Below are 24,843 nucleotides of genomic sequence, written 5' to 3'. Positions count from 1 at the left end.
GTATACAGACGACACACTGCAGTGGCTAAATGTAAAGGCGAGTGCCAGCGCGTACAATCAGCTGGTCCTCGCCGCTGTGAGGAGGACTCAAGCTAAGGGTCTGGTGTATTTTAGGCATGCCGGGTTCTACTTCCGTACCTGAAAATTGATTTCAATAGATCAGGGTTGGTTTTCGCATATTCGATCTTCAAAGTGCTCTTGTTAATCGAACACTTAAAACAGTGTTTCTGGTTCACTTTTCTGTATGAGATAGTGTGTTTGGTATTGAATAAGAATTTATTGGCACGTGCGCTCTAGTTTGATATGTACAATTATTCGTCGAGAAAGTTGCAATAAAAATATTTGAATTAGAGTTGTGTGATTTAGAATATCGAATAAACACATCCAGTGAAGGATAAAAAACCAGCTTTATGCTCCGTGGTCTCCATGCCGATAAACTGCGGTAATACGTAATGACATACAGGTGTAGAAAAGTGCTTGAAGGATCTGCTCGTCCTGTTTGCCATCGTTTTTTCGCAGTATTTTGCCTGATTGGCGAAAGAAAAAAGTAGTTAAACGTTTGATAGAACAGCTCATTATCAGCCTCTCTCATAAGCAGCATTATCTCTCATAAGCAGCCCTCACAAACACTATTCCCGACTGTGAACATGCACATCGGATGAGTCATGATATATCAAGGCGGCATTGCAGGCGTCATGGAAATAGAATTCTGCATACTACAGTTTGGTCAGGAGAGCTGGCTCAAAGAGTATTGTATTCTTGCGTATACGTTTGTTTTCACGGCAATGACATCAGCAAAGCGTCAGTGCATAATAGAGCTCCATGGGAGCTTCTGAAAAATCGCGGCCGATTGTTTTTGCATGTAGTGGAGGACATCTTGTGTTGGTTTTAGGATAAACGCAAGTTCGAAATTGCTCACCGCACGCAGTCGAACTGCCATACGGAACTGGCGAGCCAAATGTTCACAGATATTCTAGTCATGTGCATTTCGTCTGATCACTGGGGCTGGCTGGCTATCTATCTATCTATCTATCTATCTATCTATCTATCTATCTATCTATCTATCTATCTATCTATCTATCTATCTATCTATCTATCTATCTATCTATCTATCTATCTATCTATCTATCTATCTATCTATCTATCTATCTATCTATCTATCTATCTATCTATCTATCTATCTATCTATCTATCTATCTGTCTGTCTGTCTGTCTGTCTGTATGTCTTTCTGTCTGTCTGTCTGTCTGTCTGTCTGTCTGTCTGTCTGTCTGTCTGTCTGTCTGTCTATCTATCTATCTATCTATCTATCTATCTATCTATCTATCTATCTATCTATCTATCTATCTATCTATCTATATGTATGTATGTATGTATGTATGTATGTATGTATGTATGTATGTATGTATGTATGTATGTATGTATGTATGTATGTATGTATGTATGTATGTATGTATGTATGTATGTATGTATGTATGTATGCTTGCATGCATGCATGCATGTATGTATGTTGTCCGCACCTTTCAGAAGCAACCGAGACGACAAAGCATGAGCAACAAAGAGAATAGCGAGATCGCACGGTCGACATTCACTGAGATTGTCCTATAGGAATTTTAATACGAATTATTGTACGCACCTGACTTGAAACAATTGAGGCAAAAGATCCCCCGATTGTCTTGCATCGGGGCTCGTCAGAGGTCAGCAGATCGATCAGGTCGACTCCGTGTTGCTCTTGCAGTAATACGTGAGACTTGCGGATAGAGTCAGCAAAGACTTCAAAATGCATCATCTGGCGCGCCATGCCTTTCCACTGGCAGCCGACGCCAGTGAATACAAACCAGAGGGGTCGCTTTTCGGACGGAGCCCGCTCGGCTACCTTAACGGTCGTCCTGCCCGAGTTGTCCACGGGTACAATTGCAAAGCCTCGATACGGGAACAACTTCACGCTTGGCTGACCGACTCGATTCAGGAGGGCATACCCCGAGTCTGGGTACGGCGATTCGGCTTCAACTCGATCCAATGTGCGCTGCGAAGACAACGGTAATGAAATAAGCATTACCGTCGGTGTATATCATTATGCAAAAAAAAAACATTGGCACTGCACTCCGCTGCAGGGTCCTCGTTACCTTGATGTGTCACTTGCACTTGACTCTGGTGACACAGTTTTTGTATTGGGGTGTAAGTATGTAAACGATTCCATAGAACTCTACATAAGTAAAACATCGCAAATACTCGTATCACTAAAAAGAAGGAAATATCTGGCGGCAAGTGTTGTGAAATGACTTCAACATCATTGAGATCATCACCATTAAAGAAATATACCCAGAGAGTGAGTTGCCACAGCCGAAACGCGTCATGCATAACGTGCGCACTGCATTCCGGGTTCCCTCGTGCCTTTCTCTGGACAGACTGCGTCATACGCCGTCGGCCGCGCAACGCCTACGCACGGCGCGTGTCTGAAACGCGCTATATACTCACACATCATTGTCTAAATGTTAATGACGCGGCTTTCATTCCGCCTAGCAACAGAAACGATTTAAATGATTTTTAAATGTGGCTAGCATTCTGCAACACTGGCGTGTTATAGGTATGAGATGGGCGCCCATCCTCTTTCACACCAACCTGTGTAAACAGGTAGTATAGCATCATGTGGGTTCGAAGGAAAGCGTCGGGGAAACTTGGGTCACTGATTATGGAACACTAGGTATGTGTCTCTCTTCAATGAATACGTTTCACACCAACTTGTCACCACTTTATGTGAGAATGGGTATGTACTGCTCGTTAATGAATCTCTTTTGTTCCAGTTTGGAACACTAGGTATGATTAATTCAGTATGTGCCACTTTTCGATGAACATGGTTATTGCCAGCTTGGGTCAAAGAGTAGGTGCCAATTGGCATATATGCCACTATTGAGTAAACCTGTTTCCTGCCAACTTCTGTAACTGGATGTGTGCCACAGACCATTGGCCCCTTTTCATAATGATCACCACGTAAAAAATGTGATCAACAATTGCACACTCTTCTGAGGATATATTGCCAGGCGCATTAAAATCGTCAATTAACTCCAATGGATCAATTACGCGTCATTTTTTTTTAGACTGAAAGAGGATGTTTACCGTGCGTTGCACACGCAGTGACTGAAGTAGGCGTAAAATATGTTAATAGTGGCACATATCAAGTACACTCTGCGCTCTTAAAAAAATTTACTCGCTTTGGGGCGTACCTTGTCCCACAACAATAATCGTCATCTGTGTTGCCCGTGTTTCCTTTTTTAACGCTGCGAGCCTGGTCACGAACGGCATGCACGTTGTGAGTGTGACGCAGCATTCTCGACAGGAAAGTAGCGATCGCCGAGTTTTCAGGAAAGGAAACGCAAGCAAGGCATATGACCATTATTGTTGCGGGACAAATATACACCCCAAAAGGTGCAACCGTTTTAAGAGTGCAAAACAATAGTACACCCGTTGGGTTGTATCTTGCCACACAACAATAAACGTCATCTGTGTTGTCCGCATTTCCTTTCTTTAAAGCTGTGAGCCCGGTACTTCGCAGTAAAGAACGGCATGCGCCTTATCAGCATGACATAGCATTCCCGACAGGAAAGTAGCGGGCGGGGCGTTTTCAAGAAAGGAAATGCAAACAATCCAGATTACGATTATTGTTGCGTGGTACATATACACCCTGAAGGGCGTACCTTTGTCTAAGAGTGTAGCACATATGCCCATTGACACGGGTTGGCGTCAAAAATGTTCATCAACATGTGTAACATAGCCAGTGGCACATGCGCACAGAGCAAAGTTTACGTGAGATAGTTTTACGGGCGAGAAGCACATATTAGGTGCCTCATGTTCTCTAGAAAGACTCGAAGCGCGTAACATGGCCAGTGACCGAAGTTGGTATGAATGTTGGCTTCGAACAAAGTAGCTTTAGCCCAATACTCCTATGCTCTACCAATTGGACTGTGCATAATGAGCACAGATAGAGTGAAAGAGGTTTGAAATGTACGGGACATGTAAGCAGACATACCGTACTCTGAATGTAGTTACCAAATTAGGCTATTCGCATTAGCCATGGACTACCAAGGTATACCGTGCAGATGTGGGCAACGTCTCAGAAAACACATCATGCAAGTCACAATCAGTTCAACATCACTCGACAAAAATGGTGCTGATGCTCCGCTACACGTAGTGACGGAAATGTTGCGTACATCTTGTCCTGGTAGAGAGCAGCTAGACTTCAATGATCCATTTTTACACCCTGTGATGGATCGATCGCTATTGTGTTGTGCTGCTCACGATGTCAACGGTTTGATCACGGCGGCGGCTTTCCGATGCGAACTCAATGCGAAAAATCTCGTGTGCCGTGCCGTACGGGCGTGTTAATGTAGAAAGGGGGACAAAAATAACATTCATAGTGTGTTCTCGGCACATAATGCAACGGAGTGTTTCTTTTTTTTATTTAGCCTCGCTTCGCTTCTGCGGCCACCTAAGCAGTCTGCTCACTTGCCGCTCGACCAGCGGAAAAATTGACTGCGACAGTTACGTCCATCTTGAGCGGTAGCGTTTCAATTGGGTTGCTCGTGCATCGCACACACGGTCCGCCCCAGTTCCGCTCTCCGGTTTTGAAAGCGGCTATTGTAACGAAAAAAACATCACTGGGCTTCAGCGCCGAATGAACACTTGTAAGTTGTACTAATTTTAGCCGCTGACATCACGTTATTCCGCCCTTTCCCTGCAAGATAATGTCTCCTGAAACCTATAGCGCGTGCTTCACTATAATTTATCACTTGAACTACAAGCTTCAGGTTCTAAAGAGGCTTCTTGAGATATTCACTATAGCATACATATAAATCACCTTTGCGAATCACGTTATGAGTAAGTCTTAGTTGAGGCGCTCCTACTTGAATGTACGAGAATGGAGAAAAGATAAATCTCGGCAACCACTGCACGGAATTCGATAAGGTTTTTTTTTTGGTCCATTGGATTTGTTTTTGAATTTTTCATTTTTTTTGCATTTTTTGCATTGCGTAAATAGTCAGCTTAGCCAGCAGACCTTTTGATTTAGTTAGTCAATGTTTTCACAAGAAATTCTTCAACATAGCGAAAACTTGAAACACGATACCATCGAATTAACCAGCCGGTAACTGAGGAAGAACACAGATATTGCACTTCTCTCAACTACGCACAAAATATCTTCAAACTGGCCAAACTAATGCACGATACATCGCTTTGAAGCGTACCACAGTATTTGAGCGAAACTTCTGCGTAATTTCTCATAATTGCTGCAATCGCTGCAAGTCACGTAAACTGAAAATTCCTGTATCAACGTTTTCCGCCTTGGATGCTGTAAGGCGTAGTATTTAAACAACTTCGATATTTACTTTTAGCGCACAGTCACTGATCTGTAAACTTCCATTATCGATTTTGAAATATGCCGACTTTAGGAAATGCATGTAAAACATTCGGCCATTTATTAGTAAATCTGCTGACTACGGTTATTAGCACTTATTTTCTGTTTCTATTGGAGAAAATTCGATTTAAATCGGTCAAGGGTATCTTATCTGCATTTTACATGGATTCAAATACGCCGCATTGACGTTGATGTTTTTCTGAGGGGATCATGTGTAAATAAAGCAGAAATGAAAAATTTTTACGCGGAATCCACTGCACCGCATTTTGTCGATGTTTCTTGCATTTCAAATAAATGTTCCAGCGACCGTAGTAAACAGATTTGAAAATCATTGGCCATCAAAAAAAAAAATACAAGAGCGCGGAATGTTTGTAGATGGAAGTATAACGTTAGAAACTCCGTAATTACGGAATAAAAAAAATAAGGTACCATCATAATTTTTCAAGAGCGCCTATAGAGATATCCAAATGAAATTTATGTATTTTACTCCACTCTAATATGACTTGCCCAACGATCAAAAATATTGTAGGTTTCACGTATAGCACTAACTCGGCGATCATCAGTGGCCGTTTATGATTCACAAATGCATTTAACTGTAATGCGATATCTCTTTTGGGATTAGTTTGCCACTTTGAGTAAATGTCGTGAGTCTGCACTTATTGTGTGCTCTCCTTCCTTTATCTTCTCTTGTTTTTACTTTTCTGACATTATTCTACATGGTATGATAGAAAAAACGTATCAAATGAATTGATGTTGCATATTACAGCTGTGGTATTTCATTCTTTTCAATCTTGCTTTTTATGGTTTTTATGGTTGTCTCTCTTATTTTATTACGCATTATCTGGTTTTCATACGTCCTTTCAGAATAAATATAATTTCGCATAATCTAATGACCTAAATAATTGAATAATTCATTTGTTTAGTGTGTGTATAATATTATTAATTTTTATCGATCATATTATGTAGTGTGCTTCCTGGATATTATTTGTTGTATTCCCAACTGCCTCACAAATGCTTCATTGGACCAGTCACGCTATCCATATTTTTTAGCCAGTTAACTCCTCCAGAATCTATTCTTTCTAGAAAATGAAAATGATTTCATTTATTTTGATTTGATTTTTCATCAAAAAGCTTGCAATCTCTAAGACCTTACTCAGAAATCAAGGCTCTATTTCAATATTCTGATTCCTACAACCAGTGACATTCATTCTTTCGAGTTCAGTGCACTTAGGTATGGTAAACCGTTTTTCTGATGCGATGAGCTATACGTTACACAATATTTCATCATGTCAATTCCAGTAGATGTTCACGCTAAGCCTTGTACGTTTGATGCTGCGTGCGGCAATCGTCTACAATTACGAAACACATTTCTACTCTTTAACACAATTACTACCTAATAACACAATTATTTCGTGTATTTCCGCTCGGAGGTCCTTCTTTTCACAGTCCAGAAAAGGACATTGAAGTAAGTGTATGTTTCAGCCACGACATTGTGATGTTTTATAAGTGGGATTAGATATAAAGCAATGTTTTCATCGGATCAAGCTTTGTACTGTGCCTGTCTTGAGCATTGTTTTCTAATATTTAGTACGGGTGATTGTTACAAAAGTTCTTAAATAACATTTTATATCTTTTTTTGCTTTCTGGTGAATGTTTAAACTGCACAAAGAATGTTAGCCCGTAGTCAAGGTATAACCCTTAGGTGGAAAGTACGTGCCTAGCCTAAATTTCGTGAAATAGAGATTCAAAATGTGCGTTGAAACACATCGGTCTTCCACGCACCATTTTCTTGCACTTCATCCGTGCAAATACCAGAAACGTATTATTTCCATCAGCAACGCATTTCGCTGAGATTTGGAGTGCTTACTTTACTTACCGACACTGACCGCGCCACTCGAGTTAACGCTGAGCGCGTTGTAAGCCCAAGCAGACGACACATGCTGTGTACCGGAAGTAATCGACTGTGGTGATCAATTTTCGTTGTGCATTCTCTTCTTAGTTAAATATAGAAACAAGTGAACCAAGATCTCAACTATTACGAAAAGGAAATGTTTATCTTAAAGTTGGCACAAATCGTTGATGATGCGACCTGGGCAGCGAATTGGGTAGCTCGTCAAAGTGACGTCGGTTACACCAAACGCGTCAATTTTAGTGATGCGGCTGAATGCTCAGTGGAGTGGTGCCAGTGCGATCGGTAGCGATGCGCATTTTTAAATCTCTAAAATACGTCACACACTCTACGCGGAGCGCCTAAATGCTGATGCTCAGCAGAACCTATCCTGACGACTCAATCCGTTTGTACAATATAATCGAAATAGTTTGTCGATTTAAAGGCCATATTAAGAAAATGAGCAATACAATTTTTAAATATTAGTGCTGGAATTCTCGCGAATGCCAGTTGCATGAAGCTAGTTCAGGGTATGTTATCTCTTTGCCGCGACCCGTGTTTTTATTATTCTGCTGTTGCGGAAACATGCAGTTTGTGGCCCTGTAACGACTAAGCGCTGTTGCATGCACCACGCTTCACTGCGCAAAACTAAACGCGGCTTGCACGCGCATCCCCAAAATATCAAAAAAGAAGAACGGGGAACCCACATTGTGGATACGCTCTCTGAAGCACGGCCGCAAACTATATCTGGGGAACACGTCAAGGACTGCGTGATGCGATGTAAAGAACGATGAGGAAGAGCAAGAAGGAGCCGCAGCGGGCACAGCGACAGACATCGCGGAGGACAAGCTTTGTAAACGAGGGTTGCTCTAGGTGCTCGTTGGTACGGCATCTCCTTTTTTGTTACATAGCAACCTGAATGACAGGGAAAACATAAAGGCACATTTTATGAACACACAGCGCTGTGTGTGTGTCAAATGTGCCTTTCTCTTTTCCCTGTTGTTCAGCTTGCGCAACAACAAAAAAGAAGACAAACTTTGCAATTCACGTATGGCCTCACAGGGATTGGTTTATAACTACGCCGACACAATGCGTGGCATTGGGAAGTAGCGTGTTTATGCTTGAGCATGTGGCCAAGGCATTTTTGGCACTTTTGCCATGCGTAAAAGCTATTAGCTTTATGTCACATCCAGGGACACTGAAGTATGCTTCACAGAGGTTGTGCCATGGAAAGAGCAGCCCAGATCACAGAGCCCTGAGCCACGTTGAGTGTGGCCAATGAAACGAGAAAAGTACGTAGGATAAGAGGAAAAGTAACATCACCTTTTGAACCGCAATTATCGGAAAGGCAAAGAAATACTAAGAAATGTAAAAGAAAACTCGGAAAGAAAGCATAAATACCTAAAATAATGAACAAAATTATCCGTGTTAACGTTATTTACATAAGTCAATTGAACCTAGGAAGCTCACATTCAAATATTTTTTTTTCAGCGCAAACAGAAAGAAAGCTAACAGAGCCGCAAACACGGACTTCGTCTGTGTCGTTTCTTGTGGGGGAAAAATATGTGAAGATAAATTCTGACCATCTCAGGTAACTTTCAGTTGAGCTTTCAATGTCATATCTATGTGCGTGCATTATTTAATAGGTGTGCATTCCTCATGTGTTGACTTTCTCATCGCAGACTGCATCGTGTCCGCTTGTGTGTGTGGCACTGTTTATGAACTCATTGCAGTGCGACGTCCCTTCGCATTTTATATCTGTTCGTGTGTCTAGGACCTAATGAGGTGAATTTATGGCCCTGTGATTGTGATTTTCCTTTCCCTACTCCATATACAGGGTTATCATTCTTAAGATTTACGGAAATTTTAAATGTCGCCTGCGGCAGCATAATTCTTGTCCTGAGCTATATAGATGTTTCAGAGAGGCGGAGACATTATCTGTAGAACAGCTGGAGGCACATGTTAGCGCAATAACATTAGGGGAACTATATCGCAGAGCAACCAGTGTCGGCGTCCCGCGGAGTTGTTCGTGAGCGACTATTTCCGTACACACACACGCACAACACACACACACACACACACACACACACATATATATATATACGTATTTGTATATGCCAAACGTTATATGCCGGTTAGATTGCCACGCCATTCTATCAAAAAATTAAAATTTTCTCATAAGTTGTCTTGCATTCTTGACGAAATTACTATCCCGAATTTTGAGAATGACCGCCTACGACAATATTGCTGTGAAAAAAAACATCGACAGCGCATACTTGTTGTGTTAAGCAATCCCAGACTTAAATGCTAAACTTGCGAAACAACAACAGGAGCCTGAAAATGATGTAGTTTCTATGGCGCGGCTGTGTACAACCACCGCGATCTGCTCACGAAAGAGGCGGCGTTTCTACCAGAAAGCTCGCCTTCGTGGACAGTTTTTGCCGCCAGCGTTCCCTGGTAAACCTTAAGGGTGCGTAAGCTGTAGTTGCCGGGAAGCTTGGACAGCCGTCAGGAACGTTTGAATGCTAGCGTGTTCCACTCTTAAAAGCAAAGCTTAAGCATCCTCCAAGTTTTTGTCTTTAAAGTAGGCGTTGTAGCTACTAATCACGCCTTGACGATACATCAGTTCAGCTTGGTGCTCATCACAGATTTCACACATTGCAGAGTGTGACTAAACATAACTTGTGTCCTCGCTGGTGTTGGACGAGGTGCCCCTTTTCCTCGAGGTCATCGTCGGAGTTGTTATCTGGCAACATAGCACTGCAGAACCACATGCATCCATGCCATAAAGCAATCAGCTTCACTAATGAGCTCTCAACTCCTAGAACTCGGTGCTGCAGACGCCTGTCCATACGATTCTGTGAAAGGCTCCGCAAGCCTCGTGACAGAACAGGGATCAGCTTGCCGAAAAAACTTGTGAACTTGCACGCGCGGAACGTGGATGAAAAAGGCGTAGGAATGGAAACATAGTGTGGAAGTTATATGCGATCACGCTACCGATCTGGAATAGAGAGCAATCTAGAGAAAGTAACAGGATTGCTCGAAGTATGTGCCTGAAACGAAATGTCAGGTTAATAAAATTTTACAAGTCGTACCCTATAACAGAACAATGCAGTGGAAGCTACCATGTGCATTTAAATAGCAAGTTTAATGACCTAACAATACTCTGCCCCTCCCCCCTTCTTCCATATAAGTAAAGACGGGTGAAAACGTTTCTCTGTATCTTAAAGAGTCCGGGACAGCTATGCGCACTCCAACGAAAAGAGAGGTCTTACCGTAAAGAAACTCACCATTAGCGATTCGTTGCTCCTTCCAGCCATAAGAACAAGCCTTGGAAGCTCCGGCTTCAAGCGCGGAAGGGAGTCCACATGCGGACTTGGATTGGATTCTAAGATTGCGTGCGCGTTTGCACCGCCGATGCCCTGGGAACTCAGGCCTACCATGCCACCATCGAACGGCGTCGGCCTGTGAACCACCTCCACGCGCCCATCGTGCAAAGAGGGCATGTCCGGATCCGGATTCTCAAAGTGCATAGTGGGCGCTATGGTTCCCGTCTCCATGGCGAGGATCACTTTCGCCACAGCGGGGACGCCTGAAGGAAGTGTGTTCCAAGTGTAAAAAAAAGAGATCCCAGCGCGAATAAGCCAGAAACCCCTTTCTATTAGAACCCACAGTTCAGCAAATACATGAGACTAAATCACGTGCACAGTAGTTTAGTTATATCGCGTGCTGCGTAGAAACCTTCAGCCTTGCCAAAGGATAATGCCGTATTCGGAGGCACGTGCAAATGTTGGTAAGACTTGTTTCTTGGATAGTTGCACGTTGTAGGGCCTTCCCATTATTTTAGAGCATACACCATTATGGACAAGCCGGCTTGTCACAGCCTTACAACAGCCCAAAGCGGCGAGATCAGAGAGAATAAGCGCATGCGAAGAAAGCTCGCGCTCAGCGCATCCCTCCATGTTTTGCGCATGCCCCACACAAATATTGTGACATGCGCGAAAAAATACGTAACTGTCACTCATCCACTCGCGTTCTGCTCCTTGGTACCCCTATAATGCGCTGTATGACAGGTTTGCGCTTTTTGACCAATATGTTCTTGTCATGCACACTACAGCTAATCGTAAACTAGCCAATAAACTGAATACATGTACACACACCCTAAATATCTTGAATGGGCCTGGAAACTAGCCACCAAGTTCACCGTGGCAGGGCCTGCGCCCTGCTTGTGGGATGAGCCTCGCGGACGCCACTTGCGCTGCTGATCCGCTTTCCGCACACGAACTAATTCTCGATAATCATGTTGCGTGCGCCAATTTATAGTGCCCATATCGAGAGGCCGTGTCGTTGACGCACATCATTAGCATTTTGACAGATAGTTCCCGCAGTCATCGAGTGACCTGTGTTTATGCCTGCAGTTGCGTGCGTGACAACATTTTTGGTAATTTACTTAACATGACTTTGTTTACAACGGTATACGGCCGATAAGACTGCTATCCTTACATCATATAGCTGGCTGTCCACGAATTTGCTATCGCGATCGATGCTTCGCTTCTCGGGCGAAACTGCGACCTTCTTCTTCCATCGCGAAGTTATTTCCTCATTATCAGCTTCGCTGAATCCATAAAAACGACAAAACAAAATACGGTGTTTAAGAGCTTGGTATAGGTGCACCTTTTATTTCCCATACCACGCACTTTGATTTAAACCATGGACACAAGTTCGTTCGCGCCGCACGCAATCGGGACAGTGGTCATACTAGACGGCTTGAAGTTCAAAAGGTGCTAAACCAAAGCCCTAGAACATTCAAACTGAAGGAGACCAGAAAGCCTAATAATCAATTGGAATGTGTTCAAAATGCGACTTTCTTCCGGTGCATTTATTTAAACTTCAGTATGAGTTAGGTTTTTATTATCATCGTTTTGTTAATCCTGTGTTTATCTTTCTCCGTGCTGACCAGCATGTTTAATGACATCTCCTTTCAAAGTTTGATTTTTTTTCTAATTTAGAATCGGCGCGTTGTGTGCGTAGTCAGCTGAGCATTCAAACTTGACCCACCAGTGTTCATGAGTGAAGCGACGTCACAGCAATGAAGCAAGTCAAGCTGACTTCGAGTCAATGTTGCCAACTACGGGTTATGCAAAGAAAAATAAACGAAAAGTGCGCGATGAAGCCATATAATCAAATCTCAGTTTCGTTATGTAGTAACTGCACGCCGAAGGGAAGGTAGGCTGCATAAGTGCCGGCTATCACAATTACTCAGGAGATAATTGCGCACACACATATCACAAACACACGAACATAGTCAGCCAATGAAAAAATTGTTAGCAAGACAAATACAAGCTAAACCATAAAACGCTACCCCTTTTCACCCGCGTTAAATGAGAGTTAATGTGCTACAGTAAAAAAAAAGCAAATGCCTTTTTTGTCAAGATAACCCGTGCATGAAACTTAAATTTCTAATCATGGTTTGATCCTCTCATGGCAATAGACTGCAAGACCAGGAGCGCTATAACGTAAAACTATTCCAAACTTTTCTATTCCAATTCTGCAATCAGCCCTCCGCGATTAGTCAAACAAATTTTTGGACCAACCCCACTTCACCTGTATGTCACGCGACATCGCGAAAACCGCAACAGACCCCATCTGATATGACGTGTACACACTGATTATTCATTATTTGAAGGAACAAAATAAGAATAGTTATTTCTGATTCGACGCCTTTTCGCCATTAGCCCTCGGCTATTGGTCAAACGTTTGCGGGCTGCACCCAGTTGGCCCCCCTCTCACCTGACGTCACAAAACCGCAAGAACGCACCGCCTCAACGTGACGTGTATGCGTTAAAGGTGCATTAATAGGCCGAAAAAAAGTGAATTTTCTTCTGAATAGCCGCAGGCTGCCCCGTTCCGAAACGAATAAAAGATGGCTGCCGCCGATCGCTCAGGCACTGGGTACTCTCACCTGCCGGAGAGCATGGGTTTAGTTGCGTATAATAAGACTTTTTGTGTGGGCCTGTAACGTTTTCGAGCACTTTCGGCACGTTTACGACCTCGTTCTACCAATTTTTTCTTTGCTGAGGATCCGTTTTAGCGTCATTCTTAAGCTTCCGTTGCATGCCGCCGCGATTGTCGACAACCCACGGCAAGCTAAGGGAAAGCAGACCAATTAATGACACCGGCACCACCCTCTTCATTGCGTTATCGATTTTCAGTGCAATGGCTCGGCCCCATCGAATCCCTCTTCACTTGAGCGTGCTCTTCGCCTCTTGTGGGCCACTTAGATAAGACAAGCCACTCAGTGTAGGCAATGTTGTTCGTTTTTCAAGTAAACAAAATTGACCGCCTATGAACGAGGAGAGCGTTTCCTTGGTCTGTTGAGACAACCCTGCGGGTGACCGCCCGATACTTGTGTCGGCGCTTACGCAAATTTGACGTCAGGACATTGGAATAAAAACATATTAACATAGATTTACGTTATATGGCCCGAAACGCATCATTATATATCGGCTGCGTGGCTGAAGACACTTTACACAGTGCCTCAGCACATCAAATGGCACTCACAAGGAAATACATCAAAAACAGAAATCAATGTTTTAGACAGTCTGGATATTTCGGTCAATATGTTTTAATCCGACTGTGAACAAATTTCAAATTCGCATATTCTTGCCAAAAAGCAGCCTCAGCATCGACACTAACCTGGGCGACATTGACTTTAGCTGAAAATCTTAATTAGGGCAGTTTAGTTGTGTAGGAATAAATTTGAAGGATCGAAATACATTCAGTTGCTGAATAGAAGCTTAATAGCGCAGTAGAGAGCAGACAACTCTTCTTAATTTTGCCACCCGAAACGCAGTCCCACTACATTGCCCGGCATCAAAAATATCATTTTTTTTCATTCTTCGTCTATTTTGTTTGGACTGTTTTGCAATGCGATATCTGTTCCTTCATGTGGCAGTATCTAGCAGATGTTGTTCACATCGCATGACGTCATGAGGAGCTAGCTCTGGAGTTTGAAGCACTAAAAGTATCCATCTAATATTATCAGAGATGAATGCACATAGCCATGAGGATCGTTTTGTTACGGACAAAAGTGGCGGCTAACAATGTTTGACGAGCTGCTAGAGTTACACATTTTGGTAGTCACACTTTCTTACCTGATGCGCTCTCTGAGTGTCCCATGTTGCTCTTGACAGATCCGATCTTTAGTGGCTTCTCGCGCCCTGGTGAACAAAGCACATTGCTGATTGCCTCCAGCTCACTAATGCCGCCAGCCTTGGTTCCGGTTCCATGTGCCTCGACATAAACCACTTTTGTAGGGTCTACGTCGACTTCGGCGTATGCATCACGAAGGAGCTTCGCCTGCGCGTCGGCCGATGGAAATGGAACACCTGCGAGGAACAGGGCCAAATGAGATACGTGCGAAACTTTTATTTAGGCACAGTTGCATCTGCATTCGCGCTTCGTGTGCAGTTATTCTCTCGCTGATTTTGGGCGTGGTCCCCATCTCTGCTTCGCTAACATTTACTCTTCACTTCTCAGTACATTAAACTGCGCATTCCGAGCTCTAGGGTTTACGCCTTCAGTGTGGCGATCATGTACTGCGGTGTGAAGACTTTCGGATACATTGTAGCCCCACCCTTGCTTTTGGGACGCTCCGAAGGGACAAACTCTGTGTCTGAGCCGATGATGACGATTAAAAATGACGATGATGATAATGTCGTTCCCTTTGGAATAGTGCTTTCAAGCAAGCTGTTTCATTTAGGGTTTAACGTATTGTTATGCTGAAGGCTGTGCAAATTACTGTAGAAAAGCTCAATTTGTTGCGTGTTATCGCTTTTACGCAGCCACCTATAACCCAGTCGTCTTAAACTTGTCTCCACAAAATTGTTTTGAATATTCGACCAGTCGTCTTTATCTGAAATGTTTTCTTTATAACGTCCTGGGTTACCCTCATATCATTTTATCAGCATAAAACCACCAACCCTGTCATTTCTTAAATACTGTTCGTTCTGATTTCGTTCTTTACCGTTTGACATTCTTTTACACTGCGCTTTGTCTTTATGGCTCCTGTCAAATACATCGTTCCCGCGTCTCTGACGGTGCATTCAACACCTCTTTTCCAGCCAGTTCGACAGCACTATCGCTTTCGTTGTAGTGCCACCATCTGGGAAGGGGCTTGGTGTAACAATATGTTGTCATCACAGTCTTATAATTCAGAAGCAATGCCTTCTCAAATCATGCGACGATTGCAGACTCGACAATAAAGCGCAATGCGCGATTATTTTGTTCTGCACACTGCCATATATACCCACCCACCATGGAGCTGGCCTTATGGAACACGAGCGCCGCGTTAGCGTAGTGGATTTGGCGTTGCGCTGTTGAGTCCTGGGGTGCGGAATGAAATCGCGGCTGCGGCTGCCGCATATCAGTGGGACGGCAACGGAAAAAAAAGAGACCCGTATGCCGTGCATTCAGTGCACGATAAAGAACCCAAGGTGTTCAAAATTAATCTGCAATCACCCGCTACGGCCTGCCTCATAACTGTGTTGCGATATTTGCAGGTAAAACCATGGAATCCTATCTAATCAAGCACACCACTTGACTCTAGCGTTCAGTCATTGCAATTGTGAAAGTCCTGGTTTTGGATATCTTTCGATTTGGACGATTTCCTTTGGAATTTTCTGCCGGCACTGTTCATGAACGCAGCAAGAATATTTTGTACCTATAATGCCCACCTAAACCCGTATTGCATTGGTACTTGTTTCAAGTTCCTATGTGTCATTGTCTTTCTAAACTACAGATCACTATTGACAAGCCTAGCCAATTGCGCTGCGTAACAAGTCCTTGAGAGAGGCGGCCTGCACTATTATTATTTACGCCCCGCATAACCATTATGCATTGTCACTCAACACGTAATCGTCAGCATAGTGTTGACGCCCACAGTTCACTAGCTAACGTAGTAGCACTGGTGACGCAGGAGACATGTGACTGCACACTTCTGCGTAACCCATCAGCACTTGTGTGAACGTACTTATATTTAGAGTAACTATGAATATTTCCTAATGGATGCTCTCGGAATAAAACGTTTCGTATAAGTGTGAAGTGAACACGTGCCTGCGACCGCTTACAGCACGGTGTGGCACTTAAAAAGGAGGAAAGAGATAAATAATTATTACCGTTATCCTTATACATCTGCATAAAAATTTTCTGTGTACGAGAGGAGGTGCTAATTAGTAGAAGAAATCGCTGACTAACTTCGCGCGAACAACTCGCGCAGTAATACCTTCACACATTTAACGGGGAAGTCTGCTTTGGGATAGTAATGGGCGAGTTTCCCTATTAGCTCTGAGCACACGTTTTTCAGCAGCAGTTGTCTGTGAATCCAGCACAATGTGAAAACAAATTTGCTCAAACCAGCTCACCTTGTTCTTTGAAACCATCTGCATTCGCGTTGACGTTGATGATCTTCGCGTACACACGTCGGGCGTCAGAAAACCGTTGAAGAAAGAACACGCCGACACTCTCACTGCGAACGTAGCCAACGCCTGCATTCATCAATACAAGTTCACACGTGAGCATGTATCGGAACGAACAACGCTGAATTTTTTAAAACTATTCTTCCCTTGACTATTTCTTGTGTCTGTTTATGTCTTGTGGCATGCCTGTCGGTCGGTCCGCCGGTCGACCAGTATCCCGCACGATATATTTGTAGATATATGGTATATAAACGTCTTTACTGAGCATGATAAAAGCTCCAGCCGTTCGGTCTAAACAAGCACGGCTTCTCGACCTTCAACATAGTGCCAATGAGTGGACGCTTTTCGTGTCAATGAAACAATAATTCTGCATATTGTGATTAACTGCGTTGCCAAGCGCATGTTAAGAACGGATTGGAACAACCGTACAGACAGCGTACTCACTTAACAGCTTAGTGGTTTGTCATTTAGCTGAAAATCTTTAAAATTGTGGTTGTGAAGCAATCCCTGAAAATGTCAAGCTCTTAGCCCGCAATAGAGAGCAATGTGCCCGTGAGAATAGCCAAGCTTGTACGAAATACCAACGAAACGATTATTTTGTGTAAGTGCCTTTAACATGTCTGCACTGTACCGAAACACGCTATTTATCGAAAGCTTGACAGCCTGCCGACAGTAGTGGCTTTTGTTGATTTGGTGCATTTATGTTCACCATTCATCTCCTCTTTCCCATATATTGTAGTTGCTATGAAAGAAATACTGGTTGGTGAGCCAGTACTGTGTCTGTCCTTTCCACTTCGTTTTGTTTCTAGCGCTGTTCGACTTCCTTCTAACCAGTAAATAATCACATAAAACGTGTATATGTCTACTGCTGCTTTATAAGCACATATAATGCACACATATTCCTTCATGGAACAGTGCATGACGCTCAACAGCTCCTTTTCTACAGGTACCTTTGACCTACCTGCAATTTCGCGCCACAGCCGATGTGCCCATTCCTGAACGCTGCTTCGCAATGACTACGTGCCTCTGCGACGTAAGCTACATAGAAGTCTTAAATATACTTCATTTCGCGAAGCTTGTCCTGCAGTCTAGTTGTTTATACAGGTTATTCTACATAACTTGAGATAAAGTTTCAAAAATGAAAGGCACTCCGGACGTGAGTCGAACCGAATACAGAATTTTGGCACTGACGTAGAGTTACTCAGGCTATTCTTTATTTTCTCCTTAACTAATGGGTTAGTTACGTTTAATTAATCAACTTTTTTAATACTGGCTGCAAACCTAAGTGTGATACGCAATGTTGTGGAGCATCTTGGGAAACTCCTCAAAGATTGTTATCAACACGATTTATCTGACGTGGTCCTTTCTTCCGCGTTCCAAAGAAAGCCCGAGAAATACGAAAAAATACCGCGTAACGAGGCGATGCACACTCTGTGGTGTATGTAGCTGCGTATGCGACTGCTATCGCAAGACGGCGCAAATGTGCGCTGCTGGCCGAGCTGTACCGAAGTGATAAAGTGTCTAAAAAGACGACAGAGAACAAGAACATAGCTTTTTTTTTATGGCTGAAATGGGCAAGAGCTGGCAGCCTACCGACGGAGTGTAATAGGATAAGGTGGGAAGGCGGTGTTAGGGGCGGAATGATTTTCCAGTGACCTTCAATCCAAAAAGCACCCTTTGATATAATGCGTGTTAGAAGAGGTCACCGACAGGTGCAATGCACATTTGGCATCTCATAGACATATTTTCCGAGGCGTTCTTGATCATGGTATGCGGGATAGAGTTGCATACTTGTCTTATTTTTTTTCTTTTATGTTCTCTGATGTTGTGGTTGGTGTCTGGTATACTTGGTCCTTGACGTAGCCCCAGAGAAAAAAATCAAGGGTAGTTATATCTGGTGACCACGCCAGCAAAGCAAAGGGCCCAGCGTGCCCAATCAACTGCTGCGGGAATACTTCATGCAGCCATTCGCAACCTTTTCTCCTGCTGGGCGTGGGAGGACCATCATGCTGATATCAGGTATGCTTGATCTTTGCCAATGGAACTTCACAAAGAAAATGCTCAAGCGCGCCGTCAAGGATGTCGTTGACGTATCTTTCGCCTGTAAGCGTGTTATAAAAAACACGGCAGCAATGATAGTGCCACCGTTAAATTTACAGCACACATTAACCGACCGCTGATATTGGTGATGTATCTTCGAAACCCAGCGAGGGTTTTCGTTGCTCCAATTGTGAGCGTTGTAGATGTTCACTTGGGCATTGCGTGAGAGGTAGCTTCATCGTTCCACAGTATATTGTTGAGATTTCCTGGGTCATTCTCCGTCTTGATTATAATCCAGTTTGCACCCTTTCGATTTTGGAAATCACAGGGCTTTAACATCTGGTGCAGCTGCACGCGGTATGGATTAAGTTGACTGTTCTTAAGTATTCTCCACACTGAAGACTTTGACACTCCAGCTTCAGCACCCCTACTACGAACACTTGCATGTTTGTCTGAAGAAAGCTTTGAGAGAATATCTTTCTCCACGTCCTAAACCAGGATTGAAGTCATATATTTTCCTCGTAAACGTCCCAGTCTGTCACAGCGTTTCATATGCACGCACAATCGTCACTAAGCTCGGACGCGCACCTGGGTGCTAGCGTTGAAATAGCTCAATTGCCCGCCTTCTATGTCCACTTGACGCACCTAAAGCCAAAGTCATATCTGCTCTTTCCTCATTGGAGTAAGCCATATTTGCTGCTTAACGTTGGTCACAGGCAAATAGCGTTGCTGTGGAGAACACGCAGGGATACGGGCACCTGAGGAGCACTGGATATATTGCAGTTCGCTGGAATTGGTTCAAACGAGGTACATTAAGTACGACCAACATCCTGTAAGCTGCAACAGCCTGGGAGCGCCCTCTCTCAGTAACTGACAGGCCGGTCACGGTGCGCAAGTGTGAAGCCTGACGCGGCCACGCTATACTGCAACCACGAAGCGACATGCACGTGTGGGCTGCGGGATCAAAAAAGAACGTCCGGTAGGCAGTAAGTGTGAGAAGGGGAGAAGATTGGACCAGTGCGAAAAGAGTCATCGTCTGAAGAAGGCATGCGTAATCTTCCTTGAATATAGGATTTTTTTTTTACCATTAGTTGGTTTTATCCTAATTTGATTGATCTCCTGTTATTCGAGCCATAGGGTTTAAAGTTGTAGCATCACCTTTCAATTCGAAAACTACTACAAAGTCATTTGTGCACAAAGGCGAAATTGTAGCAGCGGTCATCGCTTTCCATTGTTCTCACGCGCTTGGCCTTTTTCTTCTTTCAAGCAGAATCAAAATGCTGCATTCGTATTTTCTTTTTCGTGGCCTTAGACGCTTTCTCGCTTCGGCAGCGCTCAGACAACAGCATGCAGTTGCACCATCATGCGATAAGATCCGCATGCCAAGATACCTACACCAGGCAGAACGCCCTGTCGCGAGCCAGCCTCGCTGAAGCCGACCTTGTTCATCCATCACATTGTTGAGAGCAGCACAATAACAGTGCGCAAGCGCCCCGTCACATGGTATTTTATTTTTTTTCATTATTCACGGGCTTTCTTAGGAACGCGGAAGAAAGGACCACATGAGACATATCGCGTTGGAAACTATTGGAAATTTATTGAGAGGTTTCTCAGGGTGCTCTACAACATTGCGTATCAAACTTGGGGTCTGCATCCAATGCTTAAAGAGGTAAGTAATTATTCATAAGTAATCCGTTAGTTAATATGAAAATAAGAAACAGCCTGAGTACCTATGCCAGTGCCAACATTATGCATTCGGTTTAACTCGTGTCCGGAGTGCCCTTCACATTTAAAACTGGCGCAATTTAAGTGGAACAACCTGTATAAAGAAAGCAAGCATGGCCTCGTCGTGTAGAAGTTGCAGCATTGATTTAGTGAAGCTACCTTTACAGGGCAAAACAACTGGTATGTTTCAAATGTGTCGTTTTCTCTGCGTGTACCTATTCTAACTATTCCCCCTCCAGCAAGAACCTAACAACACGTTCGTTTTCTTGACATCGCTGTATTTCCGCCTCACATTGGCCATCGACGTGAACTGCTGTTTACATCTCCGCTTAACGTGTAAACGTTGTATTTCATTGGACGCGAATAGTGCAAGTTATATAGGTTTAGGTTTGTGTGATGCTATACAGAATGAGAAAACAGCTAGCATAAAATAAAATAGGCAATTGTACGCATCGCATTTAGTTGTATGGCTTTTAAAACCGCACTATCATTGTGTCACTTCAAGTATATTCTAGAACCCGCGCGTCGGATCTGCACAATCGAAAAGACATCTTGTTGTAATGAATAAGGTAAGGTCTCTGGTTAATAAACAAAATGCCTGTGGTTCACTAATCCACAACATGCCTTTAATGCCCCGGTAATATTGAAAACCAATAAGAGCTGTAGCATATTCATATGTTGCCGCAATGATGCGTGAAACAGCAACCAAAAGAAATTCTGCCGAATAATGAAGCGCAAGTCTTTGTTGTTTAGGTCGCCACTGACAGGTCCATTTCCCGTTCGGCATAACACGGCCAGCGTGGTAACTTCAAACGGAGAAACACAACACAAACATTTATATTTGGTCTCTCTGTTCGCGTCGTAGGCTGGCAATAATAATTCAGAACCAATACGTGCTAAACCTTTCTCGTTCTCGATTGTTTCTTTTACACTTTACAGGAGCACCCTCATGACCTGGGCACTTCTTACTGTCATGTCGGAATGTCGCGAATTTGATGATTTCTGGTTCTAAAAGTCGACAGCACACGTGCGCACTTGTTGTTCTTTCTTCGATGCGCAGAAATTATTGCTATGAAGACTGTTTCGCACACTCGAGAACCGTATCCTCAACGACAACAAAATTTTCGACACTGCTTAGGGCAGTAGCCAATACAATTATTTCCCCTGTTCTGATACAGTATCATCACTCAGTCTGAGACCCGCGTCTGATCAACTTTTTACAGTCACCAGGGAAAGGTAGAAAATTGCTCGACCCATGGGGCAATGTATTGTGATTGTGATCGTGAGATTTGTGTTCCGGAATTATTTTAATATTTTATATCTTTCTACGTGTTTATCTGCTCTGTTTATTGTCATTAGTGTCCTTAGCCTACTTCGTCAAATTTCAGCCGATGCATGTAGATATGTATGCATCGTACGTATGTATGTATGTATGTATGTATGTATGTATGTATGTATGTATGTATGTATGTATGTATGTATGTATGTATGTATAATAATAATATTTGGGGTTTTACGTGCCAAAACCACTTTCTGATTATGATGCACGCCGTAGTGGAGGACTCCGGAAATTTTGACCACCTGGGGTTCTTTAACGTGCACCTAAATCTAAGCACACGGGTGTTTTCGCATTTCGCCCCCATCGAAATGCGGCCGCCGTGGCCGGGATTCGATCCCGCGACCTCGTGCTCAGCAGCCCAACACCATAGCCACTGAGCAACCACGGCGGGTTGTATGTATGTATGTATGTATGTATGTATGTATGTATGTATGTATGTATGTATGTATGTATGTATGTATGTATGTATGTGTGTATGTGTGTATGTATGTATGTATGTATGTATGTATGTATGTATGTATGTATGTATGTATGTATGTATGTATGTATGTATGTATGTATGTATGTATGTATGTATGTATGTATGTATGCCCGTTGTGCCGGCTCTTGCTAATAACTCACGTATTCGACTTGCTTGGCCCCATGGGTACTGACTGACTTGTTTTGTCGAGCAGGTTACATGAGCCACTGTTGTTGTCGCCGAAAGGACAACCGATACTCCGTGATTATATACCATACACATATTTGCATACACACACACACACACACACACACACACACACATATATATATATATATATATATATATATATATATGCGAATAATTATTTTCCCATCATCAAATTACATATTTGCGATAATATGCATTCTAATCGCTTTAACCTAGACAATCATTTCTAAAGGATAGTTGCAAAGTTATTTGTGGTGAAGTTGGTGGCACAATAGTTGCAATCATTATCAATTTCACGGAAGAAAAATCACGGGCTTACTCAGCCAACCGGCTGTTTATTCTGCTATCCTTCCTCATCGTTCATCAGCCTTTCTTTTTTTCTCGCTCTCGTTCAATTTAATACTTATCTCACCCCTTGAGTCGAAGGGCCGGCATTTTCCGTCTTCTGAGAGCACTCCGAGCATCTTGAAGTTCGTCATGACGTGGGGATCGAGGGTGATGCTTGCTCCTCCTACGATGGCTGCCTCGCAGCGTCCCGCCCGAAGCGAAACCACGGCTTCGTTCAGGGCTACCAACGTTGACGAGCAGGCTGTGTCAATGGTCATGCTCGGCCCTGCAGCACCGAAAATTACGCACAACGAATTCATAGGATTTTAAGTCGCCATTGTTTAGAAGCACTTTTGTGAGCATCTTTCACGCATCAATAGCACTACTGGGTCGTCTTCATTGTGCCCGACTGGTTTCTCGGGTGGTGTCGTGTGACGGGCTCACAGCTCGCGTTCTCAATGAGACTCATCATTTTCGTCAAGCTATTGGAACTGGTGAACTGTTTGCTAGAAGTCCCCTGGTTAGCTTTGTTTCTTTTTAGATGATCTGTACTCACCTTAATACCACAAATATTTAATAGTGGCCGAACCAGGGAAAGCTAAATCGAAGCCCAATGTCTTGATAAGCAAGTTTTTCATCATCAAGTTACGCTACTGTAGTAAATTCCTTGAGCAACATGAAGCTGCATAGCTCTCGAAACAGTATTCGGCTTGACTACTGTACATTTAACAATATTCAGTTTTTTTTTAGAGTTTATCAATATTCGACTTGTCTACTGCACACTTAACCATATTTTGTTTTTGACAGTTTAAAGACACGTAGTATTCACGGCCAGGTCTACTTACCCTGTAGGTCGAGCGAGTATGAAATTCGGTTGGAAAACATGGCCCTATGGCATCCCAGTATGACGTAGCCATCCATTTTCGCCGGGTTCATCTTGAACGCCTCGTTTGACTCCGAGGCCGAATTGCCTATGAAGACACCGATCTTGCGCTTGCGCAGCTGCTCCGGGTCGTAGCCGGCGTCCACGATGGCCTCGTACGACGTCTCCAACAACAATCGCAGCTGTGGGTCCATCACGTGTGCCTGCTTCGGGTGCGTGCTGAAGAACTGCGCGTCGAAGCGGGTCAGATCTCGGATCTTCCCATGGAGTCTTGGCATACCGTTGAATCCTGCGTAATTGGAACATAATAAATGCGCTGCTGGCTTTGTGAATAGCACCCCTTCTATCGTTGTATTCAATTATATTTTCCCATGAATCCTCACAATTAATACCATTTCGGCAAGCCCTCTTGTTTGGCCATGCTGTGTAATTTACTATGGCGTTCAGCAGCCGCAATCATGTCATCGTAATGTGTGAGATTGAACTGCTATACTTTTATGTATTAACGTACGGTATTGCAGTTCATTTGCGTGAGTTTATTCGTGGCATATCGCAGCTAAACAAAGCCGAGGTTTAGAGATATGCCACTACAGCATAGTAGTAGGCAACGTATTGCGTAATTTTTACCATATGATTATAGTTTAATACAATAATTCAATACCAGTAGACTACACGAATATAACTATACTACTACACTCTACTATGATGCGCGTCATAGTTCTGTATTCTGCGTAATGGAATAATTACCCATGATGACTTATTCAACTTATAAGTGTTCAGTTTACTGCAAAACTTCCAATAGAAGAGGAGCAAAACGGTCTGACATACCCCGGTTAGGAAGGTCGTAGCTAAATATTCAATACTCATAAAAAAATGGTTCAACACACATATTCAGGTTCCAGTGCTCAAGGCTCTGTAACATCCGCTTTTCTGGGAATGCAAGACAAAAAAACAATTTTGACTGGTTTCGTGCGGTACATGTACTAGTACAAAGTATTCACGCCTCAAAGAAAGCTTGCGCGAAAAAAAAAGGCGAAAGCATGTACATATTCGCATACGGAAGGGGCAATTTTTTATGGTTGTCATT

General features: G+C 43.3%; 1 protein-coding gene across 1 annotated transcript in view; it reads right to left on the bottom strand.

Moving 5' to 3' along the window:
- LOC135909727 (fatty acid synthase-like) overlaps positions 1–24,034 on the bottom strand; it is a 140,872-nt gene extending 116,838 nt beyond the window's left edge. Inside the window, exons 1-6 of the mRNA XM_065441788.2 lie at positions 23,719–24,034; positions 22,959–23,159; positions 16,719–16,841; positions 14,451–14,684; positions 10,587–10,888; positions 1,635–2,024 (exon numbers count right to left, since the gene is read on the bottom strand). Coding sequence (XP_065297860.1) covers positions 1,635–2,024; positions 10,587–10,888; positions 14,451–14,684; positions 16,719–16,841; positions 22,959–23,159; positions 23,719–24,034 — 1,566 coding nt within the window. The remainder of the gene's footprint in view (positions 1–1,634; positions 2,025–10,586; positions 10,889–14,450; positions 14,685–16,718; positions 16,842–22,958; positions 23,160–23,718) is intronic.
- Positions 24,035–24,843: the final 809 nt, after the last annotated feature.

The sequence above is a fragment of the Dermacentor albipictus genome, chromosome 8 (genome assembly GCF_038994185.2).
Source record: "Dermacentor albipictus isolate Rhodes 1998 colony chromosome 8, USDA_Dalb.pri_finalv2, whole genome shotgun sequence".
Lineage (NCBI taxonomy): Eukaryota > Metazoa > Arthropoda > Arachnida > Ixodida > Ixodidae > Dermacentor > Dermacentor albipictus.
The sequence above is the reverse complement of the archived record's forward strand: the minus strand, read 5'-3'. Positions and strand labels throughout refer to the sequence as shown.